The sequence below is a fragment of the Heloderma suspectum genome, chromosome 5 (assembly GCF_057233095.1).
Source record: "Heloderma suspectum isolate Gila_16-S chromosome 5, 16-S_ref, whole genome shotgun sequence".
In the NCBI taxonomy this organism is placed as follows: Eukaryota; Metazoa; Chordata; class Lepidosauria; order Squamata; family Helodermatidae; genus Heloderma; species Heloderma suspectum.
The window spans coordinates 162,598,377-162,611,107 of record NC_139462.1 but is presented as its reverse complement, the minus strand read 5'-3'; the positions used below and the strand labels follow the sequence as shown (position 1 = coordinate 162,611,107).

The window sequence follows — 12,731 nt, the reverse complement described above, 5'->3', positions numbered from 1 at the left end:
GACTAATTTTAGGACTATTTCAATTATCCCAGGAAAAGCAGGAGCCAATTTGATACCATATCAGGAGATTATTGATGACTGAGTGCAATATTTCTCTCTTATTAATGCCGTCAAAAACCACTCTACAGGCAGCAGTTTAGTGGAGCCAGGGCTTGCAAGGATGCTGCATTGGCACTCATTAGCACCGAAGCTGATGTCATCCTGCCACCCCCCTCAGAATTCCCTGTTCCCTCTGAGCTTAGCTGGAGTCCTCACAATAGGGGGGATGATTTTTCCCAGCAACAGTATATTGTTCCCTGTTGTAATGCAAAGTATTTTGGGGTTGCTTGGCCTTGAATGGGCCATTCAATTTACAAAAGACCTGCTCTTGATGGAGATGAAAACTGCTAGAACTGGTTTGTTGATACAGATCAACCCAGCTGCCTGAATATTTGGACTTTCCTTGGGGGCATGGCTATGGGGACTGTCATGATGAGTGCCTGCACTTCAGAATTCACCACTACTCCACTGACTACAGGAAATGTTTGGCCCTAAGTGTTTTCATGTACTCCAATATCTGTGAGACAAACTCCCAGATCTACAACTGCAATGGTTTCAGTACTTTCAATTAAGGACATTTCTGATATCTGATAGCTCAGCACATTAAAAGGCCAGTAAAAGTACTTGAGGCCTGGATCTTTGCAAATTTGGCACGCTCCAGGAGAATGCTTTCAGACATATATCGCATGTTGATAGAGGACAAACATAATGCCATGGGTGCTTCCAGACAGACATAGGGTGGTCACTTACGTATCACCCAAAAAGAGGAAATGCATCACCAAAATAGGACAAAAGAAGACACAAATTTGCATATGTGATTTTATACCTATAGATGGAAATTTAGAAATAATTATTAAAATCTGAATGGAAAGGCAGCACATCTCACCATGGGGAAGACTATAGCCTGTGTGCCTGCTGCTTAGTCTACTGTCCAGGTCCTAAATGTGGATGGGCAACTTCAAGGCCCCTGCTGTCCCTTCTAAGGGGTCTTTATCTTTAAAGCAGAAATGGACTGGATAGTCCTTCAAATAGAGGGGTCCTCCAAATAAAAGACTGCCCTCTGTAAAGTAGGACACATGGCTACCTTATACGGACGTCTCCTAGCACTACCAGTCAAAAGGCATTGTGCAGCTATTCCGTCTTTCCCTCCGTAACAGATTTGCTGTGATAAGGAAAAAGACTGAAGTGGTGGGAAAACAGAGGAGGGATGCAGTGGGAGACAATGACGACTGGGCCTCCCGTAAAATTCTGAGAATAAGGCAGGACGATTGCACAATAAAAGCCCCATCTGGAAGCATCCCAAGCAAGCATTGGGATGTACAATTAGAAAACGGATTGGCAAATGGAACTGGAGGTGAGGCCACAGCATTGGGCCCCCTGCCTATACCAACCTCAGACTGGTGTATGTATTTCCTCTCCCATGGGAACCAAGGCTATCAGTGGCAACTAATGACTATATGCTACCTCCAGTATCAGAGGCAGTACGCCTATGTACACCAGGTGTTGGGGAGCATGAGTGGGAGAGTGCTGTTGCACTCATGTCTTTCTTGTGGGTTCCCCACCGGCATCTGGTTGGCCACTGTGTGAACAGAATGCTGGACTAGATGGACCCTTATCCAGCAGGGCTCTTCTTATGTTCTAATGGGAGGGTAAAAAATTTAAAATGCCAGCAACAGGGGGAGAAAGGCAAGCTCTCCTCTCCTGGGCCAGCAAAAATCTTGGTAGGGCTTTGGAAGCAGTAGATGGTCCACTACATCACTCCCCACTCCCCACTTAAGATTGCTTTGCCTGCCTTGTAGTTTACTTTCAATAGCAAAAGTGAACTAATTTCTAAACCGACTAGACTGCTAAATAAATGCTTTTGTTTCTCTTGCAGGTGGATTCCTAATCCCATATCTGATCATGTTAATTGTGGAAGGGATGCCTTTGTTATTTCTGGAGTTGGCAGTGGGACAGCACATGCGTCAAGGGAGCATTGGGGCATGGAGAGCCATAAGTCCTTACCTCTGTGGGGTTGGTGCGTTCTTGTTGATTCAAACAACTATTTTTCCTATCCCCCTGTAAAATTATTCTTGATTATTTGATGTACCTATTGGAAGACCTTCAGTCTCTGTCATGCCACATATTTGCTCTAATCAGCCTCTACACATCTTGTCCTCACCTCCCCATCCTAAGCCTCATTGCAGAGGAAAAAGAATACTGCTTCCCACTTCTGGAAAAATTCAGAGGAAAAATCTCCCATTCTTTCAGGGTTCAAAGACAATCATCAGTCCATTTTAGATCACTGAACTATTTTTAATAAGGTGCAATAACTACACCTTATTATGGACACAGAAACTGGCAACATTTACAACTAAGCAGTTGTGTAACCTTTAGCATGCCAAATCAACATCAAATAAATTCACAGCTTATAAAACAAGCCAGAATACATTACTGAGGTCAAACATTTGCCCAGTTGTTATGACATTTAAAGGCAAGAACCTGGCACCAGTGCAAGCATGTGGGATGCCTCCCTCACACATCAGGATGTCTGCTATCATTCCCTCTAGTGGTGACCTTAGATGGTTGAGTGCCTATCATTTTGGAAGGAAAATGGGGTCACCCAAAAAGAAGGTAGTTGCTTCTACATATTTGGAGACACCATAGGTATGCATGTGGTGTAGTGGCAAGAGTGTTGGACTGGGAGCTGGGAGATCTGGGTTCTAGTCCCCACTCGGCCATGGAAGCTCACTGGGTGACTTTGGGCCAGTCACAGACTCTCAGCCCAACCCACCTTACAGGGTTGTTGTTGTGAGGATAAAATGGAGAGGAGGATAATGTAAGCCGCCTTGGGTGCCTTGCAAGAGGAAAAAAGGCGGGATATAAATGCAATAATAAATAAAAATAAATAGTACATACATTTATGAATTAAAAGGAAATGCACCTCAAAGAAAAAAAAACCTGCCTGACAGGAATCTGTGAGTATACAGAATGTAATGGCAGTTGAACCTATGGAGAGGTAGAAAGGGTCTAAAGAAATCAGAAGTCAGGCAGACTTTGTGAGTCTACCAATTAGGTTGATGGTTGATGGCTGAGATAATTTAGACAGGGAACGTTAGGGTCTCAGTTGAAAGGGAAAAGGAAAAAGGCAGGCAAGGGAATAGAAGGAATTGACCCGTTCAAGCCCCTGACAGCTCATAATAAGTATCTTGGGGCCAATCTACATGGCCAATTTAATGCAATGGTAGAGCGCATTGGAGTCATTTGCGGCAGATGACACTGTCACTAATCTGCTTCCATCCTGCAGCATCTGTCCCCAAAATGCACATTTTCGGAAAGTCCTCTTACTCTTACTGTTTTTCTTAAATGCGGCTCTGGAGCGGTTCCACGGCAGTGTGCTCCTTCCCCCCACATTAAATCCTGGGTATGCCTCTGTGACCTGGCTGTGACCTGCAAGTGACGTGGTCGAGGGTTGGGGCTGCCTCTTCCCCCCCATCGCATTCCCTCTTTTTCCCCATTTGCAATAAGGCTGCTTTCACAGTAAGTAGCATCCTTTTCCCATTCATAATAGCAGTAAAGCTTTTTCATTCACAGTAGTGGAGAGCCCGTTTATATGTAGTTCACAATAAAGAATACACAGAGCTGAAGGAGAAAGGGCAGCCGAGAGCAGGAGCCTACAGCCACGGTATTTCACAGTCACGTTACTGTGATACACCTACAACTTTGGAGTGGCATGATACACCTACAACTAAGGAATGCCCAGAAGGGAAGGAGAGAGGTCAGCCAGCCTCGATACTTCACAATCACAATACACCTGCAACTTCATAGTCATGCAGTACATCTACAACTAAAGAATACCCAGAAGGGAAGAATAAAGGGCGGCCAGTACAGCAAGGGAGCATGGACAGAGTTGGGAACAAGCCTCCCCACTCACAGAATTGCTCTGGGTCATCCCTTCAGAGTAGCGCAGCAGTTTGCTTTTTCCATGTAAGGATAGTAGCCGCTGATTCATTAATCTCTCCCCTTCAGAATAGTCCCCTGTGTGTGTGATTTTCCTGTGTGTTTGTGGGGAGGAGGAGGAGGCTTAGTTTGCATTGGAAAAGAGGAGGCGGCGGCAGCAGCCACCACTGACTCCAGAGCACCAGGAGAGGCAGGCAATTCCAGTCCTGACCCTCCATGCAGGACCTAGGCACCTCCTGTCTGCCTGCTTGCCAGTCAGTCTGTCCCTGGGCTTCAATATTGCTGGTTCACAGTTGTGGGTGAGAGGTGTAGGGTAACTATCTAACATTACTCATCTCTTCCATTAAAGTTCCCTGAGCAGTGGAACATGGAGAGGGGCGGGAGCAAGCCTCTCATTGGCTGAGCAGTACCTATGAGAGGATGACATTCACTTCTACTAGTGGGACTCTGCCCATCTGACTGCAAAGTAAGGTGGATTAAAGAGCAGTTTGACCTGTGAAAAGCAGGATTTAGGGTAGTGTTTACTCCGCATTTTTTGCATTGTGTGCCTGGGATGGACCAAAAACGATTTCATGAAAATCCAGATAATGCCAGAAGTGCTTCTCATTCCATTTCCATGTTGATTCCCTGCTGGAGGGGGATTAAGATTGCAGGGGATGCCTTTCCTGTCTCTAGAACTGCGTGCCTTGCCCTCAGCTATGTAATGATAACATACCTCCTGTTAGGAGCTGGCAGCCTTCTAGCCTTATATAGCGCAGCATGGGAGGCATCAGTGGAGGGCGCGGGGGGGGGGCGGTGAGAGAGAGGGCAAGGAGAAGTGTCCTTTATCTCTTCTGTATTTTTTAAACTTCCTCTTCCCCTCCTCAAGGCATGAACAACACTAGGGCATCCATGTGTCCTACTTTACAGAGGACATGCCTCTATTTGGAGGGCTGTCAGAGGACAGCCATCTGTTCAAAGGTGTCCTGTATCAGAAGGGCTGCCCTGTATAAGTCCAGTTTAAAGATATAGGGAGAACCATGTGTGTGTGTGTGTGTGTGTGTGTGTGTGTGTGTGTGTGAAGTTGCCCATCAATAGTCAGCACCTGGACTGCAGACGGAGCAGGTACACCGGTCATGTGGTCAATCATCTCCACTTTGGTAAGATGTATTTCTATTTAAATTATAGTAATTAATTTGACAAATTACCATTTGCACATTTTATGCAAATCTGTGTCCTAAATTGTCCTCTTTTTGCATGATACATAAGTGACCACCCTAGGTTCATTTTGTAGGCTGGGGTGGGGATAAACTACAATGTTATGTCACAAGTTCCACCTGGAGAAAGAACATTTTCCTGTCCTTACAGGCCTGTTCCGAATGTAAAGCTACAGAATTGGGGAGATGAAGGCGATCCCATTCAAATCCATAGGTGGGATGGATGATGAGGGGCCAGCAAGGCTGTAAATTTAAAAGTGGGAAGAGAAATCCTGGAATGAAATCATGCTTGAACTGGATTTTCTTTCTTACTCAGAGACTTGCCCTGCCCAAATCTAACACCGTTCACTGCATTAAACTGGCCCTTTGTGCCAAGACAGCTCTTAAGATGCATGCAGTAGGACAAGCATGGCTAAACCCTGTCTAGACCTGGCTCTTTGTCATATTCTGCCCTTGTTCCGAGTGATAAGGGTTCAACTTGATTGGCGCCAGGCATATCTGCTGCATTATGTGGAGCTACTTCCCAGAAATGATGGTGTGCATAATATTTTATTTATAAGGCTTATGAGTCACTTCTCTCTAAAACGCCTGAAGCAACAGAAAACATCGGATTAGAATCACATCACTGTTGAAAACTGAACAAAACATTTAAAATCACCCTTTAAAATCATGCTCAAGTCATCCATCTAGCAGCACTACAGTTTGACAGAAATGCTTGGACTTGCTGGCAAAAAGTAGACAGGGGTGGAGCCTGAAATACTTCAGTGGGTAATAAGTTTCACAAGTGGGACCTGCAATAAAATGTTGCAGCGTGGAGTGTGCTCTCTGTTCAGGATTACAGCCACTGTATTCCATCCCACTTGCCGTCCGGTTTTCCAGCTTTTTCCCCACCAGTCAGCCAGCGTTCCATGGGCAATAACCATGCACAGTTCTCACTGGGCTGTTTTTGGGGGTCCCCCCACTTTATATATCTTTTCTAAATATTTTTTCAACTTCTGTGAACCTTGGGATTTCCCCAAGCCTGCTGATACCTTTCTCTTGTGCATGGGTGGTGTCCCTTTGGCTATATAAGCAATGGCACTCACACCTTGAACACTGGAAATAAAGGGAAGATTGGGAGCCACAACTATAAAAAGCCCTGCTCTGCACCCTCCGAGTTCTACCTTAAGTAAAAGAGTATATGTGGAACTGTTTATCTCAGGAGACAGGGAGTTATGTGTGGGAGGAGGCTCCTCATAAGTTAGTTGATTAATTCATTCAAGGGTGACACAGTCACAAACTGATGCCCTTTTACATAACTCTGCATTTTCTTATTTTCAGGAGTTGCCAGCGTTATCGTTTCATTTTTCCTCTCTATGTACTACAATGTTATAAATGCCTGGGCATTCTGGTACCTCTTCCATTCATTCCAGGTAGGTCAAATCATGGTTTAATGTGCTACAGTGCACACAATTACCTCCTTTCCTTCCCTCTAGGAATGAGTTTGGGATTTAGCACATTCAGAAAATATATCTGTCACCTCCTGTAGATTCCAAGAGAAGCTGCAATGTAAAAGAGAGAGAGCTAGAGCGCATCATGTCTTCCTGCATCCAATTCTCAGATGCAGGATAATTTCTATTAGTCCTGTGCCTGCATCTATGCAAAAAGATATTATGTGAAGGAGTTAAGAGAGCACGGAGAGCATGTACATTGCCTGGGAGTGGGAAGGAAGGAATAGAAAACTCACTGCCAGAGCAGCCACTGGGTTGGATCTAGACTAAGTTAACTGAAGTTAGCTTCCATCAAAATCAGTGGAACTTGAGTCATTGTTCCTGAGAATTTGCCTTCTTGACTGCAATTTTATTGTGGAAAGGTTTCAATATAAATAAGTTTGATTGATTGAAAGTTCCCCTTATGGAAGTTCCATAATGATACATTTCATTAAGGACATAAGAGCCCTGCTGGATCAGACCAAAGGCCTATCTAGTTCAGTGAACCGTTTCCTACCATGGGCAACCAGATGCCTGTGGGAAGCCCACAAGCAGGACATGAGTGCAACAGCACCCTCCCACCCATGTTCCCCAGCAGCTGACATACAGAGGCATATCACCTCTGATCCTGGAGATACCATAGCCATCAATGGCCTTTTCCAGCATTTCTGTATGTTGTTGCAGAAGCCTTGGATAGCTAAAGGTTTGTTGGAAACAAAACCTGCTATATGGTCAGGGTAGAATACAAGTGCATATTTTTTGTAAAAGTCTTTTTCTAATTGAGGATAACAAGGAAATAAAAGTGTTCTCTGTTTCACTATATAATTTCTTCCATGATCACACCTGTGTTTTTTGCTGATAAGGGCGACATTTTATGGTATTCCTGAGGTAGCTTAATTGCATAATGGCACTTGAACATGGGGTGTTCATTGTGCAATGATGTACAATAATAATAATAATATACAACCCAGAAAACAACTTGCTTGTGACACTGGTGCTGTGACCTCCACCCCACCCCACAGTGCATCAGCAGTTCGTATTGTTATCTAGAAGACATATGTGCTACACTTTTACAATGTGTTCTGTGCTCCAGAAATGCTTAGTATTAACACAGGAATACATTGCCATTCCACTTGACCTCTAGGGTTTAGAGGAAGAACATGAGAATACAAAATATAAAAAAGGAACAACTTTTAATACACTCTGAATCAATCCTGCATGATTCAAACCCCAGCCATTTGACCTAGCTAGGAGGCGCGTTTAAGAACTGCTGTGGGGTTCTGTAAAACAGGATTTAAAATGACAGAATACGGTTCCACATATTATATACAGTTGTTGCTGTGTCTGTTCCCAATCAGGTAATGTGATAGCTTGCACTGGATGCACTTCTGTTGCCATAAAAGAGTGCAGCTTGTGGAGGTCCTGCTGGGTAACCTGTGAGTGTAGGGATTATGATGATGATGATGATGATTAAATTTATTAATCGCCCATCTAGCTGGTCACCCAGCCACTCTGGGCGATGTACAACATACAATAAAACAGTTTAAAACAATAAAATTCCACAGTAAAAACGTTTTCTAAAATACCCTAACCCACCCCAAATGCCTGCCTGAACAACCACGTTTTTAATGCACAACGGAAGCTCATTAAAGAGGCGGCATGGCGGGGTTCCCTAGGGAGGGAGTTCCACAGAGTGGGGGCCACCACAGAGAAGGCCCTCTCCCTCGTCCCCACCAGTCTAGCTGTCCTGGCTGATGGGACAGAGAGAAGGCCATCCGAGGCTGATCTTGTCAAGCGGCCTGTCTGGTGCTGGTGGAGGTGCTCCTTAAGATAGGCTGGGCCGGAACCATATAGGGTTTTAAAGGTCAAAACCAACACCTTGAATTTGGCCCGGAAAACAACTGGTAACCAGTGCAACTCCTTCAGCACTGGAGTGATGTGATCTCGCCAGCAGCTGCTTTTAATCAGGCGAGCCGCCGCATTCTGTGCCAACTGCAGCTTCCGAACCGTCTTCAAGGGTAACCCCACGTAGAGCGCATTACAGTAGTCTAAACGAGAGGAGACCAGGGCATGTACTACCGATGGGAGCAGATGGTTGGGAAGGAAGGGGCGCAGCCGCCGTATCAGATGGAGTTGATACAGTGCTGTCCGGCTCACAGCTGACACCTGAGCCTCCATGGACAGCTGGGAGTCCAAAATGACCCCCAGGCTGCGGACCTGGTCTTTCAAGGGTAGCCGTACCCCATTCAACACCAGGTCAACATCCCCCAGCCTCCTCTTGTCTCCCACCAAAAGTACCTTGGTCTTGTCAGGGTTCAGCTTCAGCTTATTCCTCCCCATCCAGCCACTCACCATCTCCAGACATTTGGACTGGGATTCTACGGCCAACCTTGGTGAAGATTTGAATGAGAGGTAGAGCTGCGTGTCATCCACATATTGATGACACCGCACCCCAAACCTCCTGATGATAGCCCCCAGCGGCTTCACATAGATATTAAATAGCATCGGGGAGAGGATGGAACCCTGTGGCACCCCACAAGTGAGTAGCCACGGGTCCGAAACCTCCTCTCCCAGTGCTACCCTCTGGTACCTGCCGGAGAGGAAGGACTGGAACCACCGCAATACGGTGTCTCCAATGCCCAACGCCTCCAGGCGGTCCAGGAGGATACCGTGGTCAATGGTATCAAAAGCCGCTGAGAGGTCGAGGAGAACAAGGAAGAAGCATTCACCCCTATCCAGAGCCCTCCTCATATCATCTACCAAGGTGACCAAGGCCGTTTCTGTCCCATGCCCAAGCCTGAAGCCCGACTGAAATGGGTCTAGATAATCAGTTTCTTCCAAGTGTGCCTTCAACTGCATCGCCACCACCTGCTCAATCACCTTGCCCAAAAATGGCAGATTTGAGACTGGGCGAAAGTTGTTCAAAACTTGAGGATCCAAGGAGGGCTTCTTTAAGAGCAGTCTTATCACTGCCTCCTTGAGGATTGATGGCATCACTCCCTCCTCAAGGGAGGCATTCACCACAGCCCTGATCCCCTCACCCAGTCTCTCTCTGCAGCCCATAATGAGCCACGATGGGCAAGGATCAAGTAAGCAGGTGGTCGGCCTTACAGATGAAAGCACCTTGTCCACTTCATCAGGAGGAAGAAGCTGGAACCGATCCCACAAAACCGGTTTGCCACAGGCCGCCTCTTGCTCACTAACTGTATCTACAGCGTGCAGAGTAACACAACTAATCTGATCAATTTTATCTGCAAAGTGCCTTGCCAAGGCCTCACAGGAGGCCTTAGAATGCTCCAGTGGTTCCGGAGCCACAGGACTGACCAGGCTCCGGACCACTTGGAACAGCCTCCTGGGACAGCACTCTGCAGACGCTATGGAGGCAGCATAATATTCCTTTTTTGCTGCCTTCACCGCCACGTGATAGGCTGAAGCTCTAGCCCGTGTCTGATCGTCTTTGGAGCGAGACTTCCGCCACCGGTGCTCTAGCCGTCTCACCTCCTGTTTCAGAGCTCGTAACCGCGGATTGAACCATGGTGCAGTCCGAGCCCTATTTAGGGGGAGAGGGCGTTTAGGAGCCACCTGATCTAATACCCCAGTGATTGCGGCATTCCAGCCACCCACCAGGGTCTCGACCGAGTGGCCGTTGGCATGCCCCAGAGAATCCCCAAGCGCTTTCAGGAATCCATTTGGATCCATAAGACGCCTGGGGCAGACCATTTTAATGGGTCCTCCGCCCCTGCGGAGGGGTTGTGGAACCGAGAAGTCCAACGTCACCAGATAGTGATCTGACCATGACAAGGGGGTGGTGGATATACCCCCGACTTCCAGATCACTCCCCGCTTCTCCAGAAACAAACACAAGGTCTAGCGCATGACCGGCTACATGGGTGGGCCCAGTTAGAATATGGTGCAGCTGCCAGGAGGCCACGGTCTCCATGAAGTCCCGAGGTGCTCCTGTGAGGATGGCCTCCGAATGTACGTTGAAGTCCCCCAACACCAATAAGTTAGAATCCCCCAAACCTCCATTTTTGGGGAACAAAACAAATTAAACAACTGTCATCACATCACCCAATGTGAAACTCAGGGATCAGGACTTGGTAGGGCTGATGTGTGAAAATTAACTCGTAGACCACAGCTGGATCTTCACCTCGTGTCATATCAATACAATCCTGTCATGGTAACGCTGTATCCCTCTTGCGCAATGACATCTGTTGTGGTATTTTGGATAATATAGAATAAAAAGCATGAAATAGCACTAGAAAAGCAGTATATGGAATGTGGAATGTGCCCCAGCAATTATCAGTGCACTTCAATACTGATAAAAAGCGCTACTGTAGATCTAGCTCAGGGCTGCACAACCTTTGGGTCCTTGAGGGCCACATCCAGTGTCAGCTGAGGGGGTGGGCGGGGGGGGGAGAAATAGTTTTTAAAAATCCTAGGCCATCTTGAAAGACATAAAATGGTTGCTGGCATACCTTGTCCTTCAAAGAACAAAGCGGATACCAGAGAAGGAAGATAGAGTGATCTCCTTCTTCCAGTAAGCTCCCTTCTCAATCCCTTCTCAGAGAAAATACTCTGTTGAGGTCTTTCCTCCTGGGGGAGAACTGAGTAAGCAAACTTCACCCTCATTGTAGCTGAACCAGCTCCTCTAAAGGGAAAAACGGGTGGGGAGAGAAAATCTGATTGGAAATTGGATTATTTTAGGGTGAAGTGTTTGGATTATCACCCTTTGTGGTTAGAGGAAGAAACATGTTTGGCAATCAAGGAGAGGAGGAAAACAACCCCAGAGTTGGTATCATTTCACTCATAAGAGAACTAAATTACGCAGAAGAAAAGCAACCGGCCAGAGGAGCAGCCTGCTTTAAAATGCAGCTCGGCAGAACATCGATATCCAGATGCTTGGGATTTCTGGGACTTTAACTCCCAGAAGCCCCTACCAGCAGGGCCAATGGTCAGAAATGCTGTGAGCAGTGGTGTAGTGGAGCCGTTGCTCTCAGGGACACAGCACTGGCACTTCCTTATTAGCAGGGACACTGACACCAACTGCCACTCCCCTCAGAACTCCCAGTTTCCTCTAAGCTTAGCTTCAATCCTCACAATAGCCGGAGTTGATGTTTCCCAGCAATAATATATTGTGAGCGATCTCTGGTGTAATGTAAAGTATTTTGAATGGGCAATTGAGACCCATTAACTATACAAAAGACCTTCTCCAGGTGGAGATGAAAACTGCTAGAACTGGTTTGTTGATATGGATCAAGAGAGCAGCCTGATATTTTGGACTCTCTTTGGGGTGTGGTTATGGGGACTGTCATGATGAGTGCCTGCACTGCAGAATTCATCACTACACCAGTGGCTGGGAGTTGAAGTAGAAAACACCTGGAGATCTACTTTCTGCCCATCCCTGGTCTAGATGACATCACCTTCTGCTCATAACCCTCCTGTGTTTCCCCAGAGCTTCTTCCATATTTTTTCTTTCCTCAAACAATCTGTTAATGTGGAAAAGACAGAACAGCTGCACAATAGGTAGCTTGAGATGGAGGGGTCCTAGCACAAACTGTCAGAAGGTACTGTTGTGCACCAATTCTGCCTTTTTTTCCGCTTAATGATTTTCCACAGTAAGAGAAAGACAGAAGAACTGGTGGGAAAATATGGGAGGGGTATGAGTGGTGGATGCTGTTGTCTGGAGCCCCTGTAAAATTCTGTGAATGAGACAAGGCAACAGTGCAATAAAAGCCTCATCTAGAGGCACACAGTGCCTTTTGATCAGTAGTGCTAGGCGCACCCTTAAAGTGGACGCACCCTTAGAGTAGAATATTGCATTACAGGAAGATTGCTCAATGAGCAGAGAAAGATTTGTGGTTTAATACCCACCCTTCTTCAAATCACATATTGATGTGGACCACTGCGCAATGAGCCTTTCTACGTGAGACTTTTATTTTGCGCTCATGATTGCTCACTCACAGTAGCTGTGGGTCCTTTACTGGACACCGACATCAGGGGGTTTTAGATTGAGGAAAGTGCAGTATTTTCGTAATGCTGTTATATTTATAGTGTGTAATTGCACAATTCTGATATACCACAGCACC

At 46.3% G+C, this 12,731-nt stretch overlaps 1 protein-coding gene across 3 annotated transcripts in view; it reads left to right on the top strand.

The window, feature by feature from the left end:
* Positions 1-12,731, top strand: part of SLC6A20 (solute carrier family 6 member 20) — a 42,999-nt gene that overhangs the window by 16,643 nt on the left and 13,625 nt on the right. For all 3 annotated transcript variants that reach the window (XM_084858129.1, XM_084858130.1, XM_084858132.1), the window contains exons 2-3: positions 1,916-2,056; positions 6,495-6,586. In XM_084858129.1, the coding sequence (XP_084714255.1) occupies positions 1,916-2,056; positions 6,495-6,586 (233 nt within the window). The remainder of the gene's footprint in view (positions 1-1,915; positions 2,057-6,494; positions 6,587-12,731) is intronic.